Source organism: Condylura cristata, unplaced genomic scaffold (assembly GCF_000260355.1).
Source record: "Condylura cristata isolate star-nosed mole 26May11 unplaced genomic scaffold, ConCri1.0 scaffold00007, whole genome shotgun sequence".
NCBI classification, from domain to species: Eukaryota; Metazoa; Chordata; class Mammalia; order Eulipotyphla; family Talpidae; genus Condylura; species Condylura cristata.
In genome coordinates, this window is record NW_004567108.1 from 39566446 (window position 1) to 39579020 (window position 12575).

The following is a 12575-nucleotide window of genomic DNA, read 5'->3' on the forward strand; positions in this document are numbered from 1 at the left end:
GCAGAACTTAAAAGACACTTCTCAAAGAGGAAATGCAAATGGTCAACAAGCATATGAAGAAATGTTCAACATCTCTCATAAACAGGGAAATGAAAATCAAAACCACAATGAGGTATCACCTTACACCAGTTAGAATGGCATATGTTAAAAAAAAAAATAGCAACAATCAACACTGGTGAGAATACAGTGAAAAGGGAACTCTCCTACACTGCTCTTGGGAATGCAAACTGGTCCAACCACTATGGAAAGATGTGTGGAGGTTGCTCATACTACTAAAAATGAAACTACCATATGACCCAGCAATTCCACTCCTAGGGATCTACCCAAAGGACACAAAAACATCAATTCAAACAGATACTTGCACCCCTAAGTTTATTCTAGCACTACCATAAATGGGTAAGAGTTGGAAACAACACAAATGGCCAAAAATAGATTGCTGGATCAAGAAGATGTGGTATATATACACAAAATGGAATACTATTCAGCAATCAAAAAGATTAAAATGCCATCTGCAGCAACACGGATGAAATTAGAAGGGATAATGTACAGTGAAGTAAGTCTGAAGGAAAAAATATTAGACAGTTTCACTTACAGGAGGAATATGAGGGAATCAAATAAGGGATCAGGGAAAAAAATAATAACAGTAAAAAACACAAGAAAGAAATATAAACAGATGACTATAAATCAAAGATATTTTACAGTGGAGAAGAAGAGAGAAGAGTCAAAATAAGGGCTTGAAAAGCGCAAGGGACTGTGTGATGAGGCATGGGTCAACTGATGGTAAAAATTCTACAGGGACTATAAATGAGAAAAGAAAGCAAATGATAAAAAAAGAACAATGATGTAATATACATATTCCATTATTTTTAAGGCTAATATATTTTCACATTTAACAACTCTGAAATCATGTGTCATTGAGTGATTGTCAGCTACTTGTGATACAGCTCAAGGATTAATCTATGAAAGGCTACTGATGCCCTGCTGCTTCAACTGCATTATGTACATTGTGCTATTCATGGTGAGTTTAATGTAATTTTAAGTGTTTTGGGGAAGGTTATTAATATAAAAGATGTTTTTTTAATATAAAAAGACAGAGCAGTGAGGTATAAATCAGTTATTAGTGGAGCAAAAATCAGTAATGGGAGAATGCCTGCAATTCCATTTCTTTCTTCTGGGAGAAAAAGCAAACACTTTATAAAACCTCAAAAAGGAAGACTTCCATAAATAGACAAAGCTGTACTGTCTTCTATTACAAAATCACATGTAAAAATATTGTCTAGTGGCCCTCCCTGGTGGTGCAGCAGGTTAAAGCACAGCACTGAGAATCTAAAGCTGCTTCTGCATGAGTTCGATTCCCGCCTGCCCCGGAGGTGACCACATGGCGAGCCAGACCTCTCCTGACCCGCCCACTGCTCTCCTCAGCAGTGTACTTCGTCGAACTGCCTGTTCTGTTCCCTGCTCTGTCTCTGGTGAAGCCTCTCACCGCCCCTGAGCCTGTGGCCTGTACCCCAGTTCTGTATGCAAAAATAAATAAATCTTAAAAAAAAAAAAATATTGTCTAGATCATTCCACACAATGCAAGTGACTCACAAATATTTCAAAAAAAGTTGATCTTGTGTTAAGGTTTAACTGCTAAATGTTTCCTTCTTGATGAACACAAAATCACAAAATAAGGTATGTAGTAAGTGTAATCTGAGTCTCAATGAAATGGGTATTCTTCAGTCTCTCCTATTTCAATACTGTCTTCATATTAATGATAATCAAAACACCATGAATTTGATTTTATCCCACAGTATAATTCATTAAAGTACTTACACCTGTTGAACATTTATTTCTGATTTGTTACTATTCCACATACTACCACAAAGAGTGTATTTGTGGAATATGGCTTTTCCTCTTTTACAGCATTTCCTAAGTATCACTCCAAGGAGTAACTATTTTTATAACTTTTTTCAACAACAACAAAAAAAGATTAACTAACCAGACTACCAGCACTTATAAATATCATTTTCTTTGTGGGTTAGCAATATATTACTTTTGAAACTTCATTTTGCTCACCTAAGATATATAAAATTATAAATATGGTTGGTTTGTATTTAATTTTAATCACTTGTTTAGCTAAGCTTTCTTTTTAAAGTTATTTAGTTTTGTTTTCTTCTAATATAAATTATCTATTATTTGTTCACTACTTGGAGTCATTTTGGTGGTCATATTTATCTAAATAAATTTTAAAACATTACCCATTTGCCACAATTAATATATATTACAAGTATTTTTGAATTCCATAACATTTTAGAGATAAAAACTATTTAAGTTCAAATCCCTCACTGCAGGGCCCTCCCTGCTGGGGAGATCATGAGCAGGATGAAGAAAAGACCTCTATGGGACTTGTATGAAAGCTACACATCAGGGAGTTAGGACTATTATTATACATCTTTCACCACAAAGAAAACCTATCAGAGAATAAAGTCAGAGAGACAGCATCAAGGCCACCGGAAACAACAATATGTGCAATCAGCTCACCTTTGAACTTGAGCCAATAATTTCCCTTTTACACTTAAGTTGGTCTGAAATTTTTTTTCTCAGTATGTGCAACTGAGTTTCTTGGATCACTCTAAGCTAATATACATTTCACTCCTTATCACCATAAGAAAAATTATTAATGATGAAAATACGTTGTTTCCCTTATGTGAAATCATGAGGATGAAAGATTGAAACCCACATTTAAGGGTACAGTATTCACAGAAAATAAAACAAAATACATTTGTACATTTGTAACAGCACAAATACTAAAACAAACAAAACCTACCATTGCTATAGTTTAAGCAGATAAAAAACTTAAGCATATTATGCAAGCAAAAAGTAACTAACCATAATTCAATTTTTATACTCATTATAGTAGAGATACTTAACTTTAAAAATTAATTACAAAATTAAGTGAATTTCTGAATGGTTACAGTAATTTTATCTTAACCATTTCAACATAAGAATGTACATATCTGGGCCCTCCCTGATGGCACAGCAAGTTGGAGCACAGCACTGCAAAGCTGGCCGTGGCTGCTTCAGTGCGAGTTTGCTCCCCCTGCCCTGGAGGTGACCCACATGGTTCAGCAGACCTCTCATGACCCTCCCACTGCTCCCCTCAGTAGTGTACTTTGTAGATCTGCCTGTTCTGCTCCCCACTTTGTCTCTGGTGAATTCTCTCACGGCCCCTGCACCTTTTGCCTGTACTCCAGTTCTGTATGCATAAATAAAATCTTAAAAAAAAAAAAAAAGCACATAATACAAAAAAAAAGTACAGATCTTAAACACATCTACCACTATAGTTATACTATTCTTTATTGCACAGAACTCAATTTAAAACAATTGAACTCAATTTAAAACTTAGATAGCAAGAATTTAATGGAGGATTTCTTTTTTAAAATTTTTTAATATACCTTTTTTACATTATTCTTCATTTTGTACATTTTTTCATCTCAGTTGTAATCCCCACAGGCTTCCCACCACCAATTCACCTGTGTGCCATCACCATAGTCCAGTGTAATAGAGGATTTCTTAACTGTTTCACCAAGAAAGCATACAGGAATGTTTCATTCTATTAGGCAACCTTATGAACAAGGTTACAAGGTTGGATAAATGAAACCAAAGCCCATGAGTCCCATACAGATAATTTCATGCTTACCTGATAGTTCTGTCATCTTTTCAGCTCTTTTACTCTTTGTTACAATTATTCCAATCTCAAAATAAAAACAAAAATCATTATTAATTTAACAGATTATTTTTTCTTAATAAAAATATACACAGGTAAAATAAATTATTAATTATAGAAAGAATACATACGGTATGAAACTTTTCCTCATGATGTTTTTAACAATAATGTTAGCTATGAGTTTATATCATTTAATGTTTAGTGTTATTTTTCATTGATGAGAGTACAGGAGACAAGTATACATCTGGATCACTTAATAATTCACAGAACACATGCCAATGTTTTAAAAATAAGTTAAATAAATTATATTCAGTAGTGATATCAGGAATATAATTCTGAATTCCATTACTGATCCACATACCTGACTGATAGGATTTTGATCAAAATATTCCTCTACAAAGTATTCCAACAACTGTTTGAAGAACACAAGGAAACATTGTATGATTTACTCATGTAGAAGATAAAGAAACAAAACTGATTCTAAGAACAAAATAGTGGTTACCATTTGGGGTGGGGGTGTGGGAGCAAATCAGATAAAGGAGTAAACAATAACATGGGGGATGGAAACAAGACTTCTAATGGAGATAATAATGTAATATCTATAGGTATCAAATTATGATGCTATATACCCAAAACCTATATAATGTTACTTTGCTAAAAAGTTTTTTTTTTAAACAGGATAATCTAAATGTATTTACAAATCAGGAATAATCAGGAATAATCTAAATGTATTCATAATTCAAAGAGAATAAAGATTCAATAAAGAAAATAAAGAAAAGGGATAATTGATAAAGCAGGATTATGACTTGGGATAGAAGGATACAAATTAAATTTAAAAATAATTCACTATTCTGATATATTATTTCCCTCAGTAATTTAGTAGCATTTTCACACTTGGCTATAGTTTGCACTGACTTTCTTAAAAAAACAGAGCCCTTCTCACATTTAGCATAAATTATAATGATTGTACTATACCTTTAAAGTACATGTCAGTCTATTTGGCTTTAAATCTTGGTCTTCCATTGTTCTTGATCCATCTACTACCACATAAAGATGGCGCATCTAGCGAAAAGGAAAAATAAAAAAAAAAACCAAACATGAAAAAATAAGGACAACTTCTAAATAACATTTTTTTAAGTTTTTTCATTTAATATTCATATACTCTATATTTTTCAAAATATAATACTTTAAAAGGGTATGCTATTTTGAACAACTGTATACCAGAGACATTTTACGGGAGTGGAATGGGATCAACAATGGGGGACTGGGGGTGGGGGAGGGAAGTCCACTGGACTATGGTGATGGCACACGGGTGATTTGGTGATGGGAAGCCCAAGGGGATTGCAACTGACATGGAAAAAGGCACAAAATGATGTAAAAATAAACATATTATTTTTTAAAGTATGCTATTTTAATTTTATTCTATCAACCCAAAATGTTTCTATAATTCAAACTAGTTCTGTATCAGTAAAGAAAAACTGAAATAACATACCATTCCAAGTCGAACTTGTCCATGGTGTTCAAATACTCTGTTAAAATTATGCAAACATTTTAATGCACTACCATAAACTATCAAAAAAAAAAAAAACAATAAAAGTTTAGTTTTCAACTAATCTGCTTTTTTTTAAAGATTTATTTGTTCATACAGAACTGGGGTACAGGCCAGAGGCTCAGGGGTGGCGAGAGGCTTCACCAGAGAGAGTGGGGAGCAGAACAGGCAGATCTACGAAGTACACTGCTGAGGGGAGCAGCGGGCGGGTCAGGAGAGGTCTGCCGTGCCATGTGGTCACCTCCGGGGCAGGCGGGAATCAAACTCATGCGGAAGTGGCTTAAGCTTCTTAGTGCTGTGCTTTAACCCGCTGCGCCACCAGGGAGGGCCTAATCTGCTTTTTTTAATGAGGTAAAATTATTAACTCCTGGGATCCACATAATAAAAGGTATTTGGATAATGTCTGAAGACCCATATTCCTGCAGAGACACCGGATGGCTAGTTCTGTCCCCCTCATCAGAAAGCTAAAATGACAGTTTCTCTGAAGCACAGGTAAAATGAGTACTGAGGAGTAGGTCCAGGTGGACAGAAAATAATATATTTTTCTTTTGTAATACACTTTAATAAGTTTACATACCTTTTTCTCTTTGCTTTAAAGAGAATGTCTTCTATGGTAGCTTTAAGCGATCCTGATTCATCTTCTTTGAGTATCTCCCTATAACCAATAATTACTTGTTTGAGAAGAAAAAACTAAAAATTGAACAAAAACCCAGGAGAAATGAAAGCATGTTCACATAAATATTTACATGTGAATGCTGACAGTTGCATTATTCACAAGAGCCAATAATTATAAACAATCTAAAAGTCCATCAACCAGTGAATGGATTTAAAAAAAAAATGGTATAACTACATGCTGCTGATGGAGGATAAGAATAGAAAACTGGAAAGGACACTACAAGGCCAGGAACCTGTCTCATACAAGGAGATGGAGATAGAAGGGATTACTATTAGCTATAAAAACTATCAGATGGCTGTAGGAATGTCAGGAGCAGAGACATGAAGGTGAAGACATGGGGATTAAGGGACAAACATCCACACAGGAAGATGAGATCCTCCCTACGGGAAGATGATAAAACCCAGCACTGTGCCCACAGAGGAGCAGCCGTCTTTCTGCCCACCTGTGACTATCAGGTGCTTCTTTCCACCCACTCTCCCTCCACCGGGAAGCAGCCTCCTGCCTGCCAGAGACCTGAGTCATGTGGGGGCTTCTCCTCACTGACCTCCTCAGTCCTCCTGCCTGACTATGCAGGCCTCTCTCAGCAAACCTGTCCCTTTCAGAGTTGCTCTTTCTGCCCACCTGCATCTATGTAAGCTTGCATCCTTCTCTTTTCTGTTTCTTTTCTAATAAATCTTCTCAAATATATCTGACATCACTGTGTCGTAGAGAGTGCCATTGAAAGGAGAGCTCTGGAGAAACCTTTGTCAGAGTGAACCCAAGGACCCCGCAACTCAACTTACCAACTCTAAAAACTACATCACTACAACATGGATGAAGAAATGTATGATAAGGCAAAGAAGTCAGACACAACTGACCACATATTAGTAGATCAGTGGGTTGCCTGGGACTAGAAGTAGAAATGGAATTAATATGAAATGGATATGAAGGTTCTTACAAGTGAAAACATTCTAAAACTGACAGTATAACTCATTATTGTATAACTCAAATTTTAATGTATAAAATATTTTAATAAAGTCATAAAAAATAAATAATGCCCAAATAAATAAATAAATAATGCCTAAAATAAAGAGTAAGAATGCCTTACTTACCATGTTCTTTCATAGCCTCCTTCCCACCGCTTAGTTCTTTCAGGTTCTTCATCCATCTTTTTTCTAAATTATATTATTCAGTATCCTGTAAAAATCATTAAATTGTGAATTCTGTCACCAAATACATACAAATTTGAAGAGTAAAGTAAAATATATGTGATTCAAAAATTCAGCATGGAAGTTCATCATATTCTTTGTGATTTATACAATTCAGCAACTGTTATAGGATAAAAGTATTAATACTTTATAAAATCCTCATGGATCACATGCTCCCATACCCAAGAAAGAATATGAATACTTATGCACTAATTTGATTAACACCAGATACAAGCATATTTTTACCAAAATATAAAAACATTATAGATGCAGCAAGTGGACAAGAGACCACTGAAATATAGGAAGTGGGTATGGGTATAGATGAAGTAGGATTAGCTATGGCTGATGATTATTATAGCTGGACTAATGGATACATGCTGATTGACTATATGGTAGCTTCTCCCCCCAGCAACCGTTTATCCAGTTTAATTTTTAGTTACCTGCAAATAACCATGGATCAAAGACACAATATACAAATATGTTGAGAGTCTATTTTCGCATAACTTTTACAGCCAGGTGTTCTTTAATGACTGGGCTACTGAGAAATGTCATTAGGTGAGTTCATCGTTGTACAAATATCAGAGAGTATTCACACAAACCTAGATGGGATAGCCCAGTACATACCTAGGCTATATATGGACATCATGTTATTAACTGCAACCACATTATATGGCACATGATTATATTACAGCATCCTGTTATAACAGTTATATTATTGTCATTGCTTATCTTTTAGTGTGCTAATTAAAATTTATTATAAGTGTATTTATGTACAGAAAGAAGCACAGTATATATATTAAGTAGTATATATATTAAGTACACATGTATAAATATACACACACACACACATTTAGAGACTTCAGAATTACTGGTGCTTTCAGGGCATCCACTATAGATCCTAGAACGTATCCTCCACAGATAAGGGATTACTATTCTGCCACCTCTCTACCTTAATGTGTGTGTGGATTTTCTCATAATCGAAAGTTTTTAAATTAACATTTATAAATGGCAAATGCTTATGACTCATAATTCAGAAAAAGGGTACAATATTAAACCTATATACTATGATATCATCTATTAAAAGAAAAATATATAGACATTCAAGAAACAGGAGTAATGGTTTAACCTGGAGGATAGGATCGAGGGTGACAGTTTTTTGCTCTTTACTTTTTTCTGTATTTTTATATTTTCAATATGAACATGCATTCCTTTGATAACCAGGGGGAAATTAGTAGTGGGAGGAACTCATTAACCATATACAAATAAAAGGAGCATCCCCATCAAATTCATACCTCTACCCGCCCCAATGAGTTATCTGTCCCATTCCCTGCTATTATTCAGCTTCCTTCTTCGATAAATGATCACAGGACATAAGGACAAAACAATCCCAATCCCATCAAGGGCAGAGGAAAAGATTTGTTTGTTTGTGTGTGTGTGTGTGTATGTGTGTGTGTGTGTGTGTGTGTTGAGGATCATAACTAGGACTTTATTTTCCATTTATATAGTTTTTATAGAAAACTGTATTTTAAAATCTGACCTATAAAAAGTATTGTGGAATTAAAATCTGCATACAATTTAGAGATTGCTTTAAGGCATTCTCTGCTTGCTGTGGCAACTTCTATAATCAGACTATTTTTTAAAGTTCTGTATGTCTCTCACAGAATTACCAAGCCATACCCTATCACTGGAATAGATTTATTTATTTCTGGAAATCTGGTGACTTTAGGATTCTGACTAACTAGAAGTGGCTCCTTTCTAACATCTGCACTATTTCAACAGTTAACTATGTTGGTAACTTGCAGGTTTAATGAGTGTGGTAACATGGCATACAACAACTAAATAGAGTATTTCTATTTTTCTGTATTTCATATTAACTGTGAAAGTAAAAACAATCGAAGGCTTACAGTAATATGTTTAATGTTTTAAAACTCAGATTCTTAAAAACATGTCTACTGCCACCCATCTTATCAATAAACTGTATTTTATTTATTATTAATTTTAATTCTCTGAAAACTCAGAAAGGACATGAGAGGACCCAAGCAGGAAGTCTTCTCACTCATTCCGCACAAGGACCTAGTATTGCCCCTAAAGACAAATAACAGGTATTGAATGGAGTCCCCTGTAACAGTAGATGTTCTAAGGAAAGATAGATATTTACAACGTTTCCTGTTCATAAAGGATTTATGCATCCTGGAGAAAGATCTACTAGGTCACCAAGAGTCAGCATGTCCAACTGCCTATGACTTCTTTCATTTTCTTACATATATTGCTGCGAGCCCCCGCAGTTAAGTAGCAGTACTAGGAAGCTATCAGCAGCCACTGCAGCATGAGTTCAATCCCCGGACAGGGAGGTGACCCACATGGCAAGGCAGACCTCTCCTGTCCCTTGCTCCCCTCAGCAGTGTATTTTGTATGATCCGTCTGTTCTGCTCCCCACTCAATCCTCTCACGGCCAGCCCGACACAACCTCAGGCCTGCACCCCAGCTCTTACGTGCATCGATAAATAAATCTTTAAAAAATAGATTGCTGATCCTTTCCCTGGGAATCCAACACCAGAAAAGTCACTTGCCTCCGTATACGACTGATGGTGTGACTCCTTTCACATGAGCTTAGACTACTACCTGCAAACAAGTAAGATCTACACCAAACACTGCAGTTTTGGAAGCTTTTCCTCACATCTTACCCTGCCAAGCGTTGAAACAGGCAAGGGTGATAGCTGTTCCGGTCTTAAAGATGTGGAATCTCAGGTGCAAAGGAGATAACTCTCTCGAGACCACAAGCAGAAGTAGGTTCCTCCCACTACAAATTCGAAACCAGAACCACACTTCCCAAAATTCGCGCTGTAGTTTAGAGAAGAGTCGCTCTCCAGGGGCTTCTATGCAGCTCCCCAGTCGGAACTCGCCCTCCCGCTTCCACGCGTGCCCTCATAACGCCAAGTAACAGGACGCGGTCATTCCGTCAGCAACTTGACTCAAAGCACCCCCCACACCCAACCCCACCCACGCCCCTTGCTACGGAGAACCCCAGGCAGCCGCCCCAGTCTGAGATCAGCGACAAGCTCTATCAGCGACTCACCCGTCCGGGCCGACGCTTTGCCCGGAAGCCACGCCCACGTCGCTCTTAAGGAACGCTCAGAAGTCCTTCCGCTGTGCACAGCGGCGAGGCGGAAACGTTCCGGCTGCGGCAAGCTATTGTGGCCCGAGTGGGGAGCTCTGGGACTGAGGCACCTCCACAGTTTGGGCTACGGGAAGAACCTCCGTCCTACTTGCAAGCTGTCCTTCACAAAGGGGCAGTAAGTGGCTGGGTTCGCGCTCGCATGGTACAAAGCCAGGCAACTTTCTACCTAGAATCTGAAGTGCTTGGTTTTGTTACTTCTAAAAGATTGATTTGAAAGACTATGATCCCAGCAGCAGCGACAACTAAGCCTGAACCTGCTGTGCACAGGCGTTCCAGGAATCCTCTGTTGCTCTTGCCCTTCATGCAAAAACAGTTACCGAGCATTTACTTTGGGCCTATATTTGGGCATATATATATATATTAGTACAGCTCTAAGCGCTGAGAAAATCGTAATCAAACTGACAAGAACCTTCCCTTATGGAGTTTTCCTTATACTGTAGCGACATTTAGCAACGCCATACTATATCACATGGTGCTAATGCCATAGAGAAAAAATATTGCGCCATTGCGCAAGGGTTGACGGAGGAGGTAGCAGGTTGTAGTTTAATAAAACATTATGGATAGAGGAGTCCTCAATGAGAACACAGTGTGGCATGATGGGAAAGAGGATGGAAGTAACCAGGCGAGGGAAAGATGTCTCTAGGCAAAGGAACTTAAAGAACAAAGGCCCTGAGGTGGAAGCACATTGCTGTTTGAGGGACTGCATGAAATAAGTAGGTGATGATTGCTTTCTGCTGAAATCGAGGAAGCAGGGCCTTCGAACATAATAAAAACTTCGGCGATAATAATGATGGCTTAGGTAGTGTAATACAGCAGTGAGAAGTGGTTAGATTTTCAATCTTGTTAATAGACTGGATGTGTGCTATGGAAAAGGAATCAATATCAAACTCCCAACTTGAAACTATACAGCAGAGGCTTCCCTGGTGGTTCAAGAGACTAAAGCACAGCACTGTGGAGCTATCCCGTAGCCACTGCAGCAGGAGTTAGATACCTGACCAGGGAGGTGACCCACAAGGTGCAGCAGACGTCTTCTGTCTTGACAGCTGCTCCCCTCAAAGTGTATTTCAGTCATTCTGCCTGTTCTGTTTTCCACATCTCTGATGAATCCTCTCACTGCGCTTGCACTTCTGGCCTGTACCCCAGTTCTGTATGTATAAATAAATATTTTTTTTAAAGATTCATTTAAATTATATATATGCAGAGAACCTGAATAAACACCCGAAGACATGTAACTGCCTAGTAGGCACGTGAAAATCTGTTCACCTCTTATTTTTAGGGAAAGGCAAATCAAACAACTCTCAGGTATTACCTCACACCTCTAAGAAAGGTTATTATGAAAAAGAAATAACAAAGAAATAACAAGTGTTGCTGAGAAGTGGAGAGAAAGGCACCCTTGTACACTATTGTTGGCGATGTAAATCAGTGAAGCCAGTATAGAAATTTCTCAATAACAAACTAAAAATAGAAATTCCATATGATCCAGTTATTCTGTTTCTGGGTATTTACCAAAAAAAAAAAAAAAAAGCAAAGACATAAGTTTGAAGAGTATATGCACCACTATTTTTTTTTAAATATTTATTTATTTATTCATATAGAACTGAGGTATAGGCCAGAGATGCAGAGGGTGAGAGGATTCACCAGGGACAGAGTGGGGTGCACTACTATTATTTTTAATAGCCAAGAGCTGGTAACAACCTAAATGCCCACCCATAGATGACTGGACAAAGATGTGGTACATATTAACATGTGTGTGTGTGTATAGGACAAAAACACACACACATATATGAAATGCTATTCAGCTATGGGGAAAAAACCTACAAAATCCTGCCACTTGCAAAATGTATGAATCTGGAGGGAATTATGCTACTGAAATTGATCAGATGGAGAAAGACAAACACCATATCCTTTCACTCATGATACAAAAAAACTAGCCAAAAATTTGAACTATATAGAAAATAAACTTTATAACACCAAACCAATAATAAGAAAGGAAGTGGGTAAACTGAGTCAATTTAAGGCAGTAGAGATATTAACTTATAATTTTGCACACCTGAAACTTAGTTACTTGCAAACACAAATTTTAAATAAAAAGTATCTATAATTTAAAACAATAACTTCAGAGTTAACTGAAAAACCAAATGGCTGGAGTTGTAATTACTGAGAGGGTGGGGGTTAGGTAAAATCAAGTTTTTTTTTTTTTTACATCATTATTCCTTTTGTGCATTTTTCATCTCAGTTGTAATCCCTGTGGACTTCACACCACATGGGCCATCACC

The 12575-nt window shown here is 37.0% G+C and overlaps 1 protein-coding gene across 3 annotated transcripts in view; it reads right to left on the reverse strand.

The window, feature by feature from the left end:
• The window catches only part of LOC101634378 (general transcription factor IIH subunit 2), a 27088-nt gene extending 16860 nt beyond the window's left edge, over nt 1-10228 (reverse strand). For 2 of the 3 annotated variants that reach the window (XM_012721884.1, XM_004678226.2), the window contains exons 1-7: nt 9806-10076; nt 7026-7110; nt 5836-5913; nt 5202-5238; nt 4685-4771; nt 4071-4121; nt 3683-3737 (exon numbers count right to left, since the gene is read on the reverse strand). In XM_012721884.1, the coding sequence (XP_012577338.1) occupies nt 3683-3737; nt 4071-4121; nt 4685-4771; nt 5202-5238; nt 5836-5913; nt 7026-7081 (364 nt within the window). In that variant the 5' untranslated portion in view covers nt 7082-7110; nt 9806-10076. Of the gene's footprint in view, nt 1-3682; nt 3738-4070; nt 4122-4684; nt 4772-5201; nt 5239-5835; nt 5914-7025; nt 7111-9805; nt 10077-10197 lie in introns of those variants that run through there. The other variant, XM_012721885.1, reaches the window with a different exon arrangement.
• Nucleotides 10229-12575: the final 2347 nt, after the last annotated feature.